The following is a 21,953-nucleotide window of genomic DNA, read 5'->3' on the forward strand; positions in this document are numbered from 1 at the left end:
AAGGGGTCCTGAGGTCAGTAGCCAATGGGCTACTGACCTTAGGGTAACTAAACCCTTGGTGTGCTCACCCCACATGGTGGGGGGGGAGGTAATATCCCTAATCCTGATTGGAGAGTGCCTGCCTCCTGCAAGATGGCAGGCACTTAATAGTGGGCTTCACCTCACCTCCCTTACCTTAAGGGTGGGGTTGGCAGAGGTGTGCACACCTTCTGGGCTGGCTAATTTTTCCCGCCTGTTCTCCTGTCGAAAAAGAGGGGAGACGGGAAAGGGGCCTGCTCCTGATAGCAGGAGAGGCTGGGGGGCGTGTTAAAAAGGCAGCAAGGCCTTTAAAGCTCCCCTGCCACAGATGTTCCAGAATAAGATGGTATAGCAAAGACAGCGGTGTTCATACAGTTCAGAGGAACTACTCTTTTTATGCAAAAGCAGAGGGGAGTTTCAACCAAATTCTCAACAGACTTTAAGTATACGACTGCTCACAGCACAAGTTTGGAGACTGTTTCCAAACCTCACTTTGGCAGACTGTTTGGATCACGGCCACTGGCAAGGTACAGACTCTGGATCGGCCTCTAGCCAAAAATGAGTAATCAAGGGCCTTCATTAAACACCTCAAGGCAGCAGATTGGGAGGTTTCCTCTAGAAATGGAAGGAAATTTCGTCTTGACATGTGTCCTGAACATAAGGCACTGATACTGCAATTATAACAAAATGCCACCAAATGTCAAACGAAAGGACTCCAAGGGAAAGAGCTTTGATTATGGCGAAAGGACGTCCTGCAAAAGTAAGTGCCAAGACAGGAACACACAGTGTAATCCGTAAACTTTCAGATCCTAACACAAACAGGGTACCAAAGCCCGTATTCAAGCACAGATTCTTGAACAAGTTCATGAAAGCCTCTGCAAGAAGTCCTCGCACTCTTGAAAGAAGGGACTCCATGGTGACTGCAGACCTCAAGGATGCCTCCTTCCTGATGAACTGCAGGCTCGGGAAATCCCCCAGGTTTGTGGTCCACACCTAGCAATTCAAGGTGTTTCCATTTGGAATACAAATCGGCACCAAGTTCTCAAAATACCGGTCCGTGGTGGCAGCTCACTTGAGAAGGCAGGAGTTGCATGTATACCCCTATCTAGTGGGGTGGCTGGTAAAGGCGAGCTCACACAATGCCAATAAATCATACAGACTGTAATATGAATTCTACACACACACTAGCGGCTCCCTGAACCTAGAGACATCCTACTGAAACACCATGAAAGAAGGTTTTCCTGGGACCAACAGTGAGCTCAGAAGGTGAAAGCATTCCAGATACAAAAGAGTTCTTGCATTGACACAGCAAACGCGCCTCAATCTGAATGGGGGTGGACGAACTAGTCTCGTACAAGGAGAATAGTGATACCATCAACTGTAAGATGGTCTCATGAGTTCCATTAATAACTTTTGCCGGCTCCCTAGTACACCGATCCAGAATGATTACAAAGCCAGTGGTCACAATAAATGGGGTCTGGGCCGGTCTAATGGTTGTACAGGGAAGCTAGAGAGGTAAAATGATGGAAGGTAGAAATCACAACAAGTAAACCTTTCAAACAACTGCCCCCTCTTTTTTTTTTCTTTGTTTTTTTTTTACTTTTTTTTTTTTTTTGCTTAAATTTTTGTTATAGATTTTTTTTTTTTTATCATGTTCGATACAGTTACACGGCAATAGCTTTAATCTTGAGATACATACTTGGGCATACAAAGGTATTGTAGGCTAGTCCGATGTACATTTATAGCTGCAGTCTCTCACAGTTGGGTTAACGAGTCAATGTAGTTCCTACATTGTGCATGGATGATGTGAGGCTGGGGTATGCTGGGTTTTCCTAGCCTGCTGAGACTACGTGACTGGGCTTAGTCTATTCTCTGTCACCATGAGTATTATGCACTTGCTGTGCTAGTGGGCGGCCGTGTTCTCAGTCCCTCTCTGGTGGTGGTTAGGTACTGAAGTTGTATCCAGAACTAAACATCTGGGTGCTAAACTGGGATATTAATGCGGGGTCAGTAGTAAAGGATGATGATGGGGGGGGGGGGCGGGGTAGGGAGCGCAGACGGGAGGGGATCAGTAGGTCCTTCATGGCAGCGTGCGTTCTAGTAACCATTGAGCTGTGGTGCAGGGGGGGGGGTGTGGGGGGGGGGAATAGCCTAGTTTACATCACAGGTTCATGGGCTCTATCTGGTGTCTTCCATGGACAGGCGTACTTGTGCGGCAGAGCTGCTGACAACCAACACCCCCCTCCCCCCCCTGACATCACAATAGATGCATCCACAAGGGATGGGGTTCTCATGTGGGTGTTACCAACATCGGGGACCATGGCAACCCACATGGCGCAGCGAAACACCTAAATGTGCTAGATGTAAAGACAGTCTTCCTGGTGCTAAAAGCATTCCACCAGCACATCAGGGGAAAGGTGGCTCTACATCAGGAAACTGGGGGAACAAGCTCATACATCCTGCCCAAGCCAGCACATGAAATATGGAAATTAACAATGCAGAGAAACATATCACTGACCGTAATATACGGGCTTACAAAATGAAGAAGCAGTTGGGTTAAGCAGACCAAGCAGCTCAGACTAATTGGAAGTGGACATGGGGTGGTACAAAAAGGCTACAGTGGGAAAACCACAAACAGACCAGTTCGCACCCCACGAAAAAAAAATATCTAAACTTTGCCTCTAGACGCCAACAGCATCTGTCTCTAAGGAATTCCTTGCTGACAGCTGTTGGCAGATAACCTGGTGCTAACGGATGCTCAGGACGATCATTCTCATAGCCCTACAATGGATAACCTGGTGCTAAAAGTCGTCCATGACGATCATTCTCATAGCCCACAATGGGCACAATAAACCTAGTTTTCCGATCTGATGGACATGGCACCGGCCATCATAATGTCACCCACCTGCGACAACCTGCTAACAGTGTAGAGTGGACAAACTGGTTGTCTGGAACCATCGAGCCCCAGCCTAGTGACATAGCTCCTGAGGTCATGAAATCTGGCCACCTGAGAGAAGCCACAAACCCTGCATGCTGTAGTCCTGTGGAGTAGATTAATCTTGGTCACACACTGTACGCCACTGCCACCACCACTGTTCAGTAACTGCCGCATCCATCAGTGGAACTCTCATACACACCAGTTATAAAGAATTGCATCTTTGGTGACCACACCCATGTGGAACATGAAACTGGCTTTAATTCAGTTAATAAAGGTACCCTTCAAATCCATGCACAAGTAGGTCTCCAACTCATGACTGTGAAACCAGCATTCCCCCTTGACATAACATCACTAGGTGGAGTTAGTGAGTTACAGGTGCTCACAGTTCAGTAATCTTACCTACTCATTTGCACGGACAGGGTGACCCGAAGGTCAAAAGCTCAGTTTTGCCGAAAGATCTGTCTTCCACATCCTGCAGTTCCCTCCGTCCTTTCGATAGCCTGACCTAAGCAGAGAAAGCACTTCAAACACTAAATAGCAGGCGAGCATTGGTGTATTACTTAAAAGAAACCAGACTATTCAGTAAAGGGAACCTGTTTTCATACCAGCGAACCGAGCTCCTGGTCACAAAATGAGTCCTTGCAAGATGGATGCTGCAGACCATACAAAGATGTAGCTGGAAAAAAGCTAGATAGCAGACCAGGAGCGTACTTGACCAAAACCATGGAGCCGCGCTAGCCTTCCAGCTAAGGTCTCCTGGAACACTAGCATTGCAGCTGCATGGCCACCGAGCCCACGCTCACAAAGTGCAACTCTGTGGACATTCATGCGAACTGGGGCCCCAGTAGGTTAGAAGGGATTGAAGCTCCTGTTTGCAAAGTCACACTTTCTACAGCCCAGAAAAATCTGTTGCAAAAGAAAAAGGCTACTTAGCAGTACCAATAGTTTTGCAGCTTGAAGGCTTATCTGGGTTTGCATCTGACCCTACTGCGCAGGAGGGGCAAATCTATTCAGAGGATGAATAGAAAAATAGGAAATCATTGAAAAAGAAAAAAATCACGCTCTGGCACAGTATACGTCACCAAGAAAGACGTCATAGGAGGCTGACTAATCCCACCAACTTCCAGAAGTAGAGGACCTGAGAACATTCCAGGCCCAGCCACAAGATTGCAGAATAATGCCCAGCGTGTGCATCCAGAAGTGTTCAAGCCATCAAACTATTGTTACTGGTAAGTGACAAGAATTCTCCTGGCAGCTCAGGTGTGCTGCAAGGTTTATTCTTTTTGTGAACACAGTAATCACAAGTTTGGCAGCATAAACCTCTCTGGAATTGTTTTCAGCTTAAATGATTTCAGTGAATGTTAAACATTGTTTGTAGGAATTGTTTCTTAAACACTCTAGGTTTATCAAAACAATTTTTATTTTTAGCTATTTAAGGACAACACTTTTTTAAAGACTTTTTTTCCCCTTTTGTTAATAAACCAGGTAGTCAGTGCAAGAATAGACCGAGCATCCTAAGCTTATACGTGAGGTCAATCAAAAAAAACAATTTAAGGACCACTTTACCTCTCACTGAAATGGTTCATAACCGATTTATTGTCTTTGAGCTCGGGTGAATTACTGTTGCTTTATCCCACTAACTGTTCTTATTCTCTAGCAATAAATCATTAAAAATTTCTCTCTAGGAAATTGATGCCATCACAGCCCCTCCACCACCTGAGGAATCCTCCACTGCCACTTCCACAGCTCCACTGCCAACCCCTCCGCGGCCAGAGCCTAAAGACGGCATACCTGTGATCACGGCATCATCTGAGAATGGAAATGCATCTGTTGCAGAGCCAGCCTGGCAGTACAATACTCAGTGCTCGCTGGCAGGAGGTGAGTCCCCACCAGCAGAATAATCTGTGCATGGTGCCTGCCTCGTCCTTAGTAGTGTCCTCTCTGTAGTCCTGTCTACGGTTTGATCCAGAGACGTTGAATGCTGCATAGCCATTGGCATGTCTGCATCCGGGCCACCTCGACAGTAGCTTGGTTCTAAGGGGCATCGGGGCCTTGGGGGATGTTTACTGCTCTTGTTGTTAATACCTTTATTTGTTTTCTCTTAGTTGAGGTTGAGATGGGCGACTGGCAAGAAGTTTGGGATGAAAACACGGGCTGCTATTATTATTGGAACACTCAGAGCAACGAGGTCACCTGGGAGCTCCCGCAGTACCTTGCGACTCAAGTCCAAGTGCTCCAGAATTATCCGCAGAGGTACAGTGAGTCATGGCAAAGCACAGTACGACTGCGCACCTTCCGGATTTGTGTCTGCAAGGTTCTTTCTTTTCTTAATTGTAGAGTAGTCCTCGCCGTCTTTGACGTTGTAGCGATGTCTGACCCAAGGGACACCAGTGTTCAGTAGCCGTACTCATGCAGGATTCTGTCCAGTTACTGCGTTCTTCCTTGGGACTGACAAAGAAAAGCTTAATCATTGATGAACACCTTTTCCCTTTACAAAATTCTTAGCTTCATGAGTAGTCCAGTGGATTTTTGAAACGCTAAGCCATACATCTGCTCCCTCTTAGAGGCATGTTGTGCACATGCAGTCAAGACGCCTGCATAATCTGTTGCCTTTCTTTGACCCCCTCCCCCAAGATGCAAAAGCCTCCGTGCAGTTATGCAAATTACAAGTGTTTTGATTTGGACATTAGATTGTGATTGAACACTCTGGTTGCTCACATCCATACTTAACAATTTATCTTGGCCTATTCAGTCTTGCCTTCATGCTAGAATCGCCAATCACACATGATTCATTTCCTCCATAGATGGAGTTACAGGCAAATAGTTGAAACAAGTATTCTCTATAGACCTTTGAGGTGCCCTCTGAGTACATGTTACAGTAAATCCCTCACTGGCATCCGTATGGGTTTTTGAGGAGTAGTTTGGTACCAAACACTCCTGTGTTCAGTGAACTCTGTGTCGTTTCCAGTCCATGTATTCTCTGGCTTCGATGACACAATCTTAAGAAATACAGCCCAATATTGTAGGGTCATACCTGCTTGTGCAGATGTGCCCACACCTGGGATATAGTGCACCCTGCCTTAGTGCTGGTAGGGCCTGCTAGAGTGATGACTTGCCTATATCTTAGGCAGTTCTAGCTGGCATGGCACACCGGCAATGCACCATGTTGACTTTGCCATTTTGTCAGCACCAGGCCATTCATGATGCATTTGCAGTCTACCAGGCCTAGGTGAGGGGTCCCTAGGGACTCTTCCGTCCCAATGCCCTAGGTACCATTTACTAGAGATTAACAGGGGCCCTGAAGAGCCAGTTATGGAATAGTTTTATGAACAGAACACTGGTACTGGACACCTGGGCAGCAGGGGCCCACTACTCCACAGTCAAAGTTGCATCAAAGCCAGGCAAAGAGTAGAGGTATTACACAGAACACGCTTTTTTCTCACCTGAGGTCACTACACCCCGTAGATGGCAGCTTGCTGTGGGGAATGGTTACACAAAAGGGTAAACCCGGAATCACTGGGACTGGGAATAAGACAGTATATATTGAGGTGGTCCCAGTATTATAACATCATTAGTGTAAGACCAGGGAAACAATAAAATAAAGTTTTAGAGAAACAAAAACAGAAAACTTTTATGTCGCAGTGTTATTTAATCACACAAACAAGTCAAAATTACTTCTGACAAACAGTAAGTCATACATTTTCGTGAAAATGACTTTGCAGTGCCCAAAGAGCGCAAAAAGGGGAGGAAGGGCGGTGATTCAAGTGAGGTAGTGAAGTATACAAAGTGAAAATGAACAGATCACGAACAATTCAAGCATATATTCTTCATATGCTTGGAAAACATAAGTCATTCACATACTCATTACAGTACATAATATTATTGTTCAATCGCCATGTAGCATATGATTCCACAGTAAACCAAGTACTGTTGAAAGGACTGGCATTTATAGAGTTGACGTTTCGAACCCAGTGTCGGTGTAGGCTCTTCCGCACCTTACTAACGGGGTCTTCCTCAGGACAGTGGGTGGGTGGTGTGGGATAGAAGGGCACCTAGGGAGACAAAGGATGGTGTGACACATCCATACTAAACAATGGAATTAAGAAGCATCCCACAACTTATGGGCGTAATCAATATATTTACCGTAAATGGAAAGGAGGGGGGTAGGGTCCTCTGACAAGTCAATGGTGATGGGGCAATAGGCTCGGTTGCTCCTAAACAGATACGAGGAGTGAGAAGCCAATAGAATGTCCCAAAAAGGGAAGCTGTACATAAGCAGTACACAGCTCTAAAGTACAAAACTTACTCTTAAGAGAATAGTGAAACTACGGTCCAGGTCAATCAAGGATCCGACGGTAAAGGGAAACGAAACCCTCATCTCAAAAGAACCTCAGGGAACCTGAATCAATCGGGGCTGAAAGATGGAGATCTAATCAGAGAGGAGAAAAATCAAACTACCAGCAACCAGGACCCAATCTGAAGAGGCAAGATGCAGCGGTTCGACTGACACTGTGCGGCATGCATATGTCCCTAAAGGAAAGGGCATGAACGCTATGTTCTCAATTATAGGGAATGGTGATGCCAGGACTACCCAACATGTAACACGGGTGATAATATGGACTACGGAGTATCGCGTCAACGAGTGCGAACCAGAGTCAAAAATAAGGGGTGGGCCCCCACAGCGTTACAGAAAAAAGACTGCGATTAGTATGCGTGGTGAAAAGCTTTACTGAGGGCTATGGTCAAAACAACATTAAGCAATAATGAAAAAAGCGGTACATAAGTCGGATAAAAAAAACAGTGAACAATCCGGTCCAAATTTAGTGCAAATCATGAAAAGAAGTGCGTAGGATAACTAATCCTGACCGCATTAATGGCAAAGTGACAGGGGGCAGCAAACGGCATGTGCAGTGGGACATAATTCAAAGACTTGCTGATAAATCGAAAAAACTATGGCAATTAGCACAAATTGCCAGGGAGCACGGGAAAGTTGGAACGTGAAATTAAGCCGCTGAAACTAGTCTACGTGGTATCGAGGTAGATGGCCCAAACACTATTAAAGGAAAGATCGGGGTGTGTTAAGAATCGCCCATAACCCTCACCGCATAAAAATGAAGGCGCTTAGTATGCATAATGAGAAAATACCGAGGGCTATGGTCCAATCGAGATTAAGCGGAAAGGACCAAACCGATACATAATTCAATAAACAGCAGTGGAGAAGGCGGGACAAATTTAACGTAAATCAAGTCCATGTCAAGAAAAGAGAAGTGAGACAAATAACATGACCGCTTTTATGGCAACGGGACAGAAAGCAACAAATGGCAAGTGCAGTGAGAAATCATACAAACAATTGCTGAGAGATTGAAAAAACTACGGCAAAAAGCACAAAGTGCCAGTGAGCATGGGAAATTTTGCACGTGAAATTAAGCCGCTAAAAACTAGTCTACGTGATATCGAGCTGGACTGCCCAAGTACTTGTATTGGAGAAATCGAGGTGCGTTGGAAATCGCACATAGCACTCACCGCAAATAACTCCGTCTCCTCGGCAAGGGATCTACTGGGTTGTGGAGGTAACGGTATCATTAAAGCCGGAACATGCTGCGTGAAGCGGCGTCTGACGTCAGCTGGCCAGCAGTGGCTGAATGCTGTGTGCGCCCAACTAGTTGCAACGGAAACAAGCATTTGCAATGCAATAGGTCTCGCATTTACGCGAGTTTGAGCTATTGCCCTTGCAAATGACTAACTTTTATTCTTGTTTTCGTTTGTAAAACATAAATAAAAGGCAGTGTCATTTACAATGCCAATAGCTTAAACTCGCGTAAATGCGAGGCCTATTGTATTGCGAATGCTTGATTTTTTTTTTTTTTAGAGAAACAAAACATTTTTTGCTGGTCAAACACTTCCGCATAATCAGAGCTCCAGGGTTTTGTTTTTTTCAGGCGTACTCTACACCATTCGAGTTAAAACCTGTTAGCTGGAAGGACATCTAGAGAACTCTGCTCTCCCTTTTCAAGGCAGCATAACATTGAACGCTAGGAATAGGCCAATCACATGACCTTTTAAATGACTCAATGGCTTTGTACACCACTTGTAACTGTTCTTTATTTTAAATATGTTTGCAGCTAACAAACATGGGCCTTTTTTAACCTGCCTAATATTCTGGTGTATCTCTAAAAATGATTTGCCAATGCCATTTGGAGGTAAGGAATACACCCAGTACACCCAAATTTAAAGAACAGAATAGGCACGTATACTGCTTTTTGCCATAAATATTAGAAAGCTATTGAAAGCCAGCAGTGTTTGATTATCTTGGTTGGTATGAAGATTTGTTTAGCCCTGCTGCAGCCATAAGGCAGTCCACTCACAAGCTGTGATCCTACATAATGCAATGACTACATTAAAGAAAGACCTGCTCCTTTCAGCTACCATGATGAGCGGCCAGAGGAATGTAAACATGTTTGAGACACACAGATCATGCTACAAAATGGAAATACTTAGGAGTAATTAAAATCTACTGCTGTCCGGGGCCAGCTCTGAGGCACAACCTTCACAGGTTGAGAGGAAAGTCGTTTATTACATGCAGAAATGTTTCACGTAGTACTGGGACTTTAAATTCTTAAATAATTAACAACCCGTTTCCCCTGGTACCACAGCAAAGTAAATACATATTCATGCTTGCTTGGAAAAATATTTGAAACTAAACACATTGGCTCACAATGTCAAAGGGAGTATGAGAGACAACGGAACAGATATGCATAAACGTTTAGTTAAATCGTAAAGCTTCCGTTCGCTTAACGTCTTAAGTCGAACTATGTAACAATGCAAACTAAATAAGTGACCGGTTTACAAAATGGTAAAGAATATATACTGGCAAGCCGTTTTAATGGCATCTTCACGAGTTGTGATTCTGTCACATTGCTGATACATATATAGAATGCCTCCGTGTGCGGATGGTCACGACGCTATCATGCGTTGATATTTATTTGACAGCGTACTGACAAAAGATGTATACATTTTTCATTTAGTTGGACTGAGCAAGAAACACCTAAGCACTCAGGGGTGTGGAATTTAATAAAATATCTACTTGTCCATGGGGCAGGTTGTTTCATAAATCTACTTGTCCTGTAACAAAATCCACTTGTCCCTTTTGTGCCATGTAATGTGGCGACAAATTACGGCAGCAATCTCATTATGCAAGAGTTCTGATAAAGCCTCTCTAATTATGCCAGGGCTTGTACCATAGTAGGGTTTAAATACTAGCAATTCCCTTATGTTGCTACGTTTCTGCAGGTCTACATACTGGGGCTGAAGGTAGTGGTAAGCAATAGTTCAAGGGTTGGAATGCTGTTTTCAGTCTGTGCAAACCTACTAACTTGCATATTTTAAGGGTTTTCACCAACTCTTTTCTAATCTTTTCCCATACTGAAAAAGGTTGAAAATTTACTCCTGGCAGTGGCAGACCTGAAGCTTCTTCAGGGTTGGGGAAAAAAAGTGGTTGGAGGAAAAGTGAACTTGAAACATTCAGATTTTCACATGAGCAAATTTGCTCATGCTAAAATGCAGTTCACAAATATTTTCTAGGAGTACTATTTCTTGGCCTACTTCTGTAAATTATTGTGAATTCACAGAGACTGTATATATGCACTTAATGCATGAATATATACCATGGATGCACTTTTAAGACTTTCTTTAATAATTGGGCCTCTAACTAGGCCTGTGGTTAACCATGACCTTTTGTGTTTAGTAAAAGTATCTCTCTCTCTGTGTCTCTCTCTCTCGGTCTATCAGCTGGCTTCACTGTGAGTGACAGTATTCTGCTCTATTACAAGGAGCATATTGGCACACAAAGTAGTTTTTTCCAGTGCCTGGAACTGCTGTGGCAATGTGTGCTTTTTGAGTCCAAAAACAGTTTTTTGCTTTTGCCAATGCTTGTTAGAATGGCGAAGGCCCTGAAGCTCCCACACAGATAAGGTTTTACAAAAACCATGCCTGAACAAATCACGCATTGACAAAACCATAAGCCTGACCGCCAATTTCAGACCTACTGGCTTTGCCAATGCTTGTTTATTTTTGTTTCCCACAATCGAATTTTAACTGGTTACACTGATTTTCCATTATGAATATTTTTGGGAAATACAAGCATACATCAACATGTTACTAAATGATGCTGCAAAGATATGGTACCTAAAATCTTACAGTAGTTTAGCAAAATATTTTTTTCCTACTTGCATTTTTTGGGTGAACATTATAAATTTTGAAAGCAAAGAATCATCACTGTTGCTTTCAAGTTTCTGCAAATTTGCATATAATCAGAGCATTCTGGGAGCATTATACATAGCCTCATAGTACTAAACTTTGAAAACGTGTACACGTTTATACTGAAACCACCGTCCGTAGTGCAGGCAGAGCTGACATTTACTTTTTGTGCTCACCCTAATAAAGGCTTTGCATTAATGAACCATAAATACAAGTTTGAACAGTGCTAACACATGGACACACATATTAGCTTAACTGTAGACCATGCCCTTCCTTGATCCATAATATGGTATTGTAAACTGGCAGCTAAAGGGTTTGTGCTGTAGGGGGTTGGGCCTACTTGTCCCAAGGACAAAATGGACATTAAAACCTGTTGCCCTTGACCCCAAACAATATGTCCCGGGCGTCGGGCTATAGGAATTCCACATCCCTGGCACTCTTCAAAGCTTCAAACTAGAATGTAACATAAAGAGCTCTCTGTACAGTTGGTACACAGAGGGTGGCCACCTCCCTCCAGGTCATGCACAGTTTCCAATCCTGAACTTTTGTATGAGAGTCTAATGCATTGTGGGTGTTGTGGTCTTATTTTGCTTCAATTTAATTAATTAGACTTGCACACCTGAAATCAATGATTTGAAGGTTATTAGGCGGCAACCCAAAGGGCGCAGCAGACAGGGGGAGAGAATGTGGCCTAAGGGGTAGGGCAGTCTCGGCAGGTACGCTCAACATTTTGTGATTCTGGGCAAATCTCTTAATCTTCCCCTGCCTAACATAATGAATGCGTATGTAAGGTAACTGGTGCTCATGTAAAGCGCTCTGATACCTCCGGGTCTAGTTAGCGCTACATAAAACTCCACACAAAAAAACAGATTCCATGGAGTGAATTGGGATTATAAATGGGTAACAAGGGCGGAGTAATTTGATGATGGGGTGAAGGCAGGGGCCCCTCTAGGCACAGGACACTGGATAGGGGGGCACCTGCTGAGGACCGCCGTTGCCCTCCGCAGCTTTGACATGTGAGTAGCTCCCCTGGCTGGCCTGTGACCCAAAGATCCTTGTTTCTTGAGTGCCTGCTGCTCTGTGAACATGTTTATCTTCCAGCCAGCACGAGCATCCGAAGACCAGAGCTCTGGGGGTACTGTAAGTGCAGCTTCGTTGCACGTGTTAACTTCAGACTATTTTGGGAGCTTGTAATTATTTGACCTGACCTCATGCCCCTGACCCGGTTGCTCCTAGTCTTGCAGTGTATCAGGTGTTTGACTTGACTGCAAGCTGGTTCACTGTCAGTTACATTATCTTTGTGATGACTTCATTTACAGAAAGATGAAAAACACTAATATTACCAATGTAACGAGCCCAGCACTAACGAGGATTTACGACAACTGTGCAGCCGGGAGGCGGGACAGTGACGTCTCTATGGAGAGAATGCGTTAAATGCATTCTCAGAGGCGACGTAGAGGGAGCGGTTCGTTGAGCGAAAACACTAAGAACAAGCTTCCTGCAGTGGATTCTCACTTGCTCCTCCGAGGTAGCTGTGGAGGACGACATCTTACTAGCTGATCACGGAGGCACCGGCAGTCCAGAAGGCAAACACAGCACCGGTTTACAAGTCCAACAAGACAAGCCCAGCGGAGCGTGGCGCGCGCGCGCTTGGGGGCGTGTGGGTCTGCGCGTCTCAGAAGCGCGTCCACAGACCCCGATCGCTGCGCGTGCCCCGGTCTGTCTCCCTTGAGAGGCATCACGGTAACAATAGTTCTCGGTGGCGGCAGCGCTTCGCGCTGCAACGCCAGCGAGACCTAAAAAGGACTAGAAGTGTTCCGTTCATGGAAACGAAGTAAAAAGGGGCACGAATACTCAGGGAACATGTGCAGGATAGTTAACACCGCTAAATTGAGTGACAAGTCACAGAGGTGAAATATCGGAATCTAAATTTGGCATCAACGGGGACAGTTGCACAGAACAAAGGCTCCCCAACAAGAAAAGGAAAGGAGAAAAAACGGCAAAAGTCATTCAGTGATTAAAGAGGCTAACTGAGCCGTTACTTGTATGGATTCATTGAGCCCATTGTAGATAGTGCCCATACGTATTATCCATTTAGATTCACGTGTATTCAGAATTGACCCAATGTCACCACCTCTAGGTCCCAATTCATTGTAGTTGGTCAGGATTGTATCCCTTGGTAGAGAAGTGTTCCACGAGTGGGGCCCCTTGGACTGAGCATCTTATTCTGCTTTGGTGTTGGAGTATTCTGGCCTTTACTTTTTCTTGCGTCTGGCCCACGTACAGTAATCCACAGGGGCAGGTAATACCATACAGAACATTCATAGTGTTACAGGGGTGAAGCAATGTGAACCTGACATCAAATTCACATTGCAATCTGACACAACGGAAATCGCCTTCTTGGATATCAAGATCTGTTGTGAGAACAATGAGCTCTATACTACTCTATACCGCAAGCCATCAGAGCGTAACTCTCTACTAAGGTATAATAGCCATCACCCCAGGGCATTACGAGAACTTACCGGTTGGACAATTGTTACAGATCAGAAGGCATTGCTCCAAAAAAGCTGATTACATGAGAGAATCTGAGGACCTTTATTTTTTGTTCAAATCTGTTTTATTGAATTTTTTAGTTGCATACAGAGAAACGTATTCACCTGTTGTACATGCATGTTGCCAGCTACCAAGCATTCAATCCTGTGTTCGTTGCGTGTCAGCTGAACTCTCCAAGATACATGGCTCATGCGCCGCTCCAGATTAATTACAAACACAATTTACAGCTCCTCGCCTTAGTGCTATGTTTCATAAGTCCGTGCTTGGTCCGCGACGATAGTCCCGTAAGTACAGTCTTTCAGTGCATTCAGTATGGGCTTTAGCACAGACCATGTAGAAAAATAATAATTTTAAGAAAAAAAATTAACCAACTCTACGCAGACCAGTGTTAGCACCCCGTCGTCCCTTCCTCCCGCCCCTGTCCCCCGCATCCCCCCGCACATCTCTGCGTTTCAGATTGTCTATAATTTTCTTGCAATGGCAACCACCTTTGTCGTCGCACAACTATACAAATCAGCTCCCACGCAAGAACACCACAGCCGTACATGTTAAACTTCAGCATCCCCTCTGAGCCCCCGTCCTCCCCTTCAGCCTGATCCCTTGATCACTCCTCCCCGGCTCCCTGTAGTGCCTGAACCAAGACCTCCCACTGGATGGCCATGGGTTCCTTCCGCAACCCCATCGTCTCCTCTCTCCTATTGGCTGTTCCCTCTGCTCTGGCCCACGCGAGCAATGAACTTCTCCATGCCTGCACGTGAGGCGGGTCCTGCGCCTTCCATCTCTTGGTGAGCAATCTCTTAGCTACTATTATTCCCAAGTCTATAAACCGGGACGCTACCTTCATGGCCGGTGTTCTGTGGAACATGTGGAACAGGTAAACTGCCCATTCAAACGGCAGGGTATGGCCAGTGCACACATGCAGCAACCCGGCGACTGTCTGCCAATACATTTGAAGCTGGCTACAGCTCCATAGCATGTGGACTATACCCACCCCCAGCTCGGCGCATCTGGGACACTCTGCGTCGGTGCGGTGGAAATACTTATTGACCGCCTCCGGACTGAGGTATGCCCTGTGAACAATGAACAGCGGGATCTGCCTGAACCTCATGTTTCTGGGTATGCGCACTGGGCTCCCCAACACTCGCTCCCCTTCCTTATCCTCCAGGGGCCTCCCCATGTCAGCTTCCCACTTATGTCTGAGAGGTTCCAGCGCAATCGCTGTATGAGTGCGCAGCGACGCTGCAAACCAGCGGACCAAATGCCTGCCTCGTCCCATAACATGGAGGTATTGTATGGTGAGGTGCTGGCGAGGCTCCGTGGACATGTCCCCCCCCCCCCCCCCCATTTCGCCGCCAGGGGTGCAACAAGCGATCGATGCAGGAGGAACTGGCCTGGTGACGCTCCCTCCTCCTCCATCAGGTGATCGTATGACCTAAGGGAGCCATCTCTATATAGATCCCCCAAGGTCTCTATATCAGCACCTCGCCATTCTGTGAGCACACGAGCGGTGAGCGTCCCTACCCCACTGGGGGATCCCTCCAGCGGCAGCGCCGGTGCATACGGGATTAGAGCTCTGGTGAGAAATAGACTACTACGGTAGCATTTATATGCCACATGTAGGAGGAGCGGCTCCGGTGCTGACAGCCGGATGAAAAAGCTCGGAGTTGCTCCAGGGAATAGGGGGGGGCAACCTCGTAGCCGTGTCCTCCCGACCCCTATCTGCAAACCATCGAGCGATCCATTGTAGCTGAGTAGCCAGATAGTAGTGCTCTAAACAAGGCGCCGCAAGCCCTCCCGGAGCGGTCGGAAGGTACAGTTTTGCTAGTGACAGTCTATGCCGACTGTTCCCCCAGATGAAGTCCCGGAGTGTTCTGGAGAACGTAGCAAACGCCGCAGGAACATATAATGGCAGGTTGGCAAAATAATACAGGAGTCGGGGCAGAACCACCATTTTGGATAGTGCCACCCTTCCTGTGACCGTGAGTGGCAATGTGCCCCAGAACCGCATCTGCGACCTAATGGCCGTGAGAGCCCTGCCCAAGTTTTCGTCAAAAAGATCCGACGGTTGGCGATATATCTGTATCCCCAGGTATCGGAAAGTGTCCCCCCTCCACATCACCCTCGCTCCATTAAGTGTGTAGCCCGGGTCCTGCCTCCCCTCCCCGAACGTGTAAAGACAGGACTTGCCGGCGTTTACTCGCAGCCCCGACACAGCGGCGAAATCCTGTAATATGCGGCCCAACTGTGCTGGGATATTGTCAATGTCCCTCACATATACCAGCAGGTCCTCTGCGTACAGAGACACCTAGTGAACTGCATCTCCCAACAGGATACCTTCCCCCATCAGAGCGCGCAGCGCCACTGCCAGAGGTTCAATCGCCAGCGCGAACAGGAGTGGCGACAGCGGGCACCCCTGCCTGGTGCCCCTGCGAACGGGCACAGTCTCAGATATATACTGACCCAGGCGCACCCGAACCGAGGGGTTCCTGTACAACAGGCCAACCATCTGCAAAAATCCCCCCCCTAGTTCGTATCGCTGCAGCGACGCAGACAGGTACCCCCACTCCAGGCAATCAAAGGCCTTTTCCAGATCCAACACTAAGCAACCTGCCCTAGGCCATTCATGTATGCTGTCCGCCGCCACTCTAAAAAATCTCCTCGGGTTCAAAGACGTGGATTGCTTAGGAACGAACCCATTTTGATCCTTATGGACCAGAGTTGCGACCACCGGCGCCAGACGATCTGCCAGGGTTTTCGCCAATATTTTATAGCCTGCGTTGAGAAGTGCTAACGGCCGGTAAGAACCCAAGGTCGTTGGGTCTCGGTCAGGTTTTAACAGAGATACCAAATACGCCTCGCGCATCGAGGGGGGCAACTTATTTTCCTCCAGCGCTACAGCAAAGAGCGCGTGCAATTGGGGCACTAGGACCTCCCGGTAAGCTTTATAAAATTTGGCCGGCAGGCAATCCGACCCCGGTGTCTTTCCCGATGCCATGGACGCAATTTCCTCCCCTATCTCCTCCCGGGTGAGGGGCTGGCTAAGTTCCTCTTGTTGGGCAGCCGAGGCTGTAGGCAGCTGGAGTCGCTCGAGGAATTCCGCTATCTCGTGGCTCGTACCACTAGCCCCTGACCGATAGAGCCTTGCATAGTGTTCCACCATGACCCCATGAATCTCCCGCTGTGTGCACACCAGTTCCCCCTCACGTGTACGCATGGCTGTGATCGGAGCGCGGGTGCCATCCTGTCTGATCAGCCAAGCAAGCAGGCGGCCCGCCCTATCCGCCGTGGCATGTGCGGGCAGTGTGAGCCGCATAATTATGGCAACGCAGACGTTCCAAGAGCGTCGTATGCAGAGTCCGCAACTCCTCCAGGCGACTGGATTGGCCGCCCCCACCATCTCCCCCGCGCTCGTATTGGAGCAGCTGGGACTCAAGGCAGGAGAGGTCCTTCGATAACTGCCTCCGTATATTCCACGTAGCCCCCAAGCAATGCCCTCTGAGTGTTGTTTGAGAGTGTCCCATTCCACCAGCGCGCTGCCCGCCGTGCCTTCATTAAGCTCAAAGTATGTCAGTATGGCGGTTTCCAAAGAGGAGCGGAATTCAGGGTCCTCCATCGCAGCCGGCTGAAGGCGCCATGTTGGGGCAGGGGGCCGGACAACCTCCCAACTGAGCTGATCCGCAAAGGATTGTGATCGGAGTGTGTTCGCCCCAAATATTCAGAACACTCCTCTAACGGCAGGAGGGACCGAGATCCCACCACCCTATCCAGACGGACATGCAGGTCATGTACCGCGGAGTAATAAGAGTAAACGCAATCAGTTGGGTGAAGGACCTGCCACATATCCAATAACGCCCAATGTGAGAGCCAGTCCTCGAGCGCCTGTGTGTTGGACATCGCCGCTCCGGCACGAAGGGGTGGAAAGGATCTGTCCTTATTTACATCTAGTACTGAGTTGAAGTCGCCACTCAGTAGCCAGGGGAGGTGCGTGTACGGGGTGACCGCCAGCGAGAGCCGTGCCAGGAATGCTGGCTGATCTACATTCGGCGCGTAGATCGAGGCCAACACTATGTGTTGGCCATTGAGTGTTCCCTGGACCAGAGTGTACCTACCTTCCGGGTCTACTACCACCTCCGAGCTAACGAATGGGACTCCCGCCCGCACCCATATGAGCGTACCCCTGGCGTGTGCGGAGTACACCGTACCGTACCGTACACCTGTCTGTGCCAGCGCAGCCTCTCCAGCTCAAGCTGTGTGATGTGCGTTTCCTGTAACAGGGCGATTCCAACCGAGTGTCTATGCAGGTAGGAGTATATAGAGTATCTACGTGTTGGCGTGTGCATGCCGTGGATGTTCACCGTGAATACGTTAACGTGCGCCATTGCTGTAGCGTGTAGATTGGCGGGGGGGCCCGGGGCAGGACGTACTCTAGCAGGTGCCGGGCATGCCCCAGCGTAAGTGGACTGATCTGCCGTAACCATAACAACTTATAAACTGTGATCAACATAACTATGGGGACGAACGTCACTCGTCCGATCGTCCAAACTTTGCAACCATGCATAGACAGGAACTAGGTCAGCGCGTAGGCTAGTGGGGTGTGCGCATATCCAAGTATCTGCCATAGCCATCCCTGTCGTATCTCGCGTACACAGTGTGCCGCCCAGATTATCTTTAACGGGGCCCATCAGAGCAGCTACACCCTGCCATCCCCTCTAGCCCTTCACACATGTATGCGCACCCACTTTGCCAGGACCCAGCGGAGCTACCAACCCAAATGCAACTGGTCCCGGGTAACAGTCAGCCAGGCTCGCATTCATAGTGTCCTCATTATGTCCTCCGTCCTCCACCCCCCCCCCCCCCCGCCAACTTGGCAAACTCTTATGACCCACAATTCTGTACTTGCGTGCATGAGCGTCCACAATGTCCATTACTGCAGCAGCATCACCCTAGGATCTCATCTGCCATTTGTGGGGTAACCACTGGCATGCGTAGCTCCTCCGAGCATTCGGAAGACGGGGTTGACAGTTCAATTGTGTGAGAAAGTGCCCTCTTTCTTGCATGGTATTCCCCCACTTTTTGCTAAATTGCTGAATGTACTTTGAGTGTACACTGGACTCCTGCCAATCAGGTGCCCAGGGCTTATATTCCTTCCTTAAAACACCCAAACTCCAAATTGGCAAACCCTGGCCACATGTCAGCCCCTAGTAAATGGTACCCAGGGCCTTGTGACCAGGGAAGACCCATAAGGGCTGCAGCACTCATTGTGCCACCCTTAGGGGCCCTGTACCTATACACACACACACTGCCTTTGCAGGCGGAGTGTCTGGGTGCAGGACAAAATGAAGAGTCGACATGGCACACATCTGTGTGCCATGCCCAACACACACACTGCCAAGGCATATGTCAGTCACCCCTCTGGCTGGGTGCCTTATGCCCATGGTGTGGGCGCAGGAGCCCTGTGCCCCTACAGTACCCAGGTCCATTCCCGGGCACTGTAAGTGCAGTGCTGCCATTTAAGAGTACATGGTGCTGAGAGCTCGTCAAACACGAGCTCCACAGCACCATAATGACAACACTAAAGACTGGGAAGTTTGGTATCAAACTTCTCAGCACATTAAACCCACACTGATGCCAGTGTGAGATTTAATGTACCAAGCACCCGAGAGGGCATCTTAGAGATGCCCCCTTACAACTAAACCTACAATCCACGTCTGCTCTGAGGCTGCCCAGGCTGCCACACAGCAGACACGTTGCTGGACCCCTGGGTGGGAGAGCCCCTGCTCTCCCGGGCCTGCAACAGTGCACATCCTGGGTGAGGTGATAAATTTCCTCCCCCAGGATGAGCAAAGGGAAGCTTCAAAGGCCTACCGCCTCTAGGAGTTTCCCCAGGCCACTGCAACCCCCCACTCTGGCGGGAAGCTTGGCCGGAAACCCCATACAAGGACAGGGGATGTGCCAGCCTGCCCACCCCACCCCACCCCTCAGGTGGGGGAGGCGAGGTGAAGCACATCTCCGGGCTCTCGCCATCTTGAAGATGGGAGACCCTACCCTGTCAGGATTAGGCTACTGCCCCCCTCCCACAGGAGAGGGGCAGGAAAGGGGGTGTACCCACCCCAGGACAAGGACCCATTGGTCCCTGGCCTTCACCTACCTGTAACACCCCTAAATCTAGTATTTAGGGGCACCCTGAACCTTCCTTCCCCAGATTCCGAAACTACAAGAAGAGCGAGAAGAAAAGACCTGCCCTGCAGCTGCAAAGGAGAGGGAGACACCAACTGCTTTGGCCCCAGCCCTACTGGCCTGTCGACCTCTGACTTGCTCCTGCTCCAAACCCGGCATCTCTTGTGGCCAGCAACCTCAGAAACCCCGGAGGACCTGGCTATCTTTGAACTCTGATCCCCTAGGACTCCCATGAGTAGAGGCTCTACTCAGAACCTACCTTTCACCCCTGACAGCAGCCCGGAACCGCGATCCCAGCCCACTCTGCACCCGCCAAGCCTGGCCGGTGCCGGAGTGAACTAAACCCACGAGAACGACCCCACGGCGACTGTGACCCAGAGTCCGGCACCCAAGGACCCCCCTCGACTATCCTGAAAAAGCCTGCAGCCTCAGAACCGAGTGCCACCCCAACCGTGATCAACAAGAGGGTAAGATTTCCAACATCAAAAGGCACCCCGGCGCCCCACGGCCCTTTGTGCCCAATCCCGGGGTACCTACCTATCCTCCAACTACCCAACTTACCCCTCGAAGTGGTGGTGGCACCTGAAGAGTCCTCGTCCCCGAGCCTGCAGTCTTTTTCCAAACAGGAGATTTCCCATAGAAATCAATTGAGCGCCCGACGGCTCAAAAGCACCCTGCAGCCAGCCGCCCGAGTGGCCCTGGCAGTGAAAACTCTGCTCTAACCTACTTCCCCACTTGCCCTGAGTAAGTGACCAGGAGCCCAGCTCCCACAGCCGCGTGGCTTGCCCGACAGCAGCCACCAACCCAGGCCCCCCTATCCCTCATAGGATAACATTTGGCCTAACTCTCTCTGCACCCGGCCGCCCTAGAGCCGCTGAGGGTGAAACAACTATACCTACCTGACCCTGGGAGACCCCTGAGTCTGTGCCCAGAACCTCAACATCGCCAGTCGAGTACTTACCCTTAGACCGCAAACTCTATTTTTCTCATAGGGTAACATTGGCTGGCTTTTTCCTGAAATTTCTTCTAAGTGTGGACTTTTCAAATCTTAAAATATTCACCAAAAATCAGCCGAGTGACAAAAACGAATTTACTCACCTGCTCTTAGGTGAGCTCCCAGTGCTGGATCTTGGTGCCCAGCACTGACTCTGAAAAGTACCCACAACTATACTTACCTTTAACTCATTTTTCTTCCATAGGAAACCATTGACTGTTTTTCTGTGAAATTTCTTCTAAGTGTTGATTTCTGCAATTTCTAAATATTCTTCAAAAATCGTATAACATCTGAAAACGTAATTACTTACCTGTTTTGTATAAAGGTCCCAGTACTGAGTCTAGACACCCAGTACTGGATTACAAAAGTAAGGATAACCTACTGTTCCTGTAACCTACATTTCCTTCCATAGGGAATCATTGATTGTTTGCTCTGAAATATTTTCTAAGTGCTAACTTTTGAAATGGCTAAATATTAGTTGAAAATCATTACAGTACCAAAGTCGACTTTCAACAGCTGATTCTGAGAACTGACCCAGGACTGGATCTAGGATCCAGGCCTGGAATTACAAAAGTAATCTAAAAAGTAATCTGTTGCATATAATTTGAATTTATCATTGAGCTCAATGTATTGTGTTTAGAAATAGAGTTGCCTACTGCAACTACTTGTAACTGTTTACTAAAAAGTCTATTGCATATACAAAAGTATTTTTATGAAACATCTCCTGTCGAGAAAGTATATTTTAATTCCAAGTGTTGGTTCTAAAATAAAACAAGCCTATATATTTTATATACAAACCATTGGCCTAGAGTTCAGTTATTGAGTGTGTGGAACCATTTGCTGACTGAGTGTGTACAACAAATGCTTTACACGTCCTCTGATACCGCCTTACTGCTCGACCAGGCTACCACTTTGGAGAGTAAGGTTAAATCTAACTTTAACCTCTGCTAAACCCTTGGGGTCTGTGGACTCTGTACACCCTGTACCTATTAAGGAACAGTATGTACAGAGCCACTT

General features: G+C 47.9%; 1 protein-coding gene across 4 annotated transcripts in view; it reads left to right on the top strand.

The window, feature by feature from the left end:
* FNBP4 (formin binding protein 4) overlaps nt 1-21,953 on the top strand; it is a 298,745-nt gene that overhangs the window by 31,713 nt on the left and 245,079 nt on the right. For all 4 annotated transcript variants that reach the window (XM_085646515.1, XM_085646517.1, XM_085646516.1 and 1 more), the window contains 2 exons: nt 4,642-4,834; nt 5,062-5,209. In XM_085646515.1, coding sequence (XP_085502641.1) covers nt 4,642-4,834; nt 5,062-5,209 — 341 coding nt within the window. The remainder of the gene's footprint in view (nt 1-4,641; nt 4,835-5,061; nt 5,210-21,953) is intronic.

The sequence above is a fragment of the Triturus cristatus genome, chromosome 3_1 (assembly GCF_964204655.1).
Source record: "Triturus cristatus chromosome 3_1, aTriCri1.1, whole genome shotgun sequence".
NCBI classification, from domain to species: domain Eukaryota; kingdom Metazoa; phylum Chordata; class Amphibia; order Caudata; family Salamandridae; genus Triturus; species Triturus cristatus.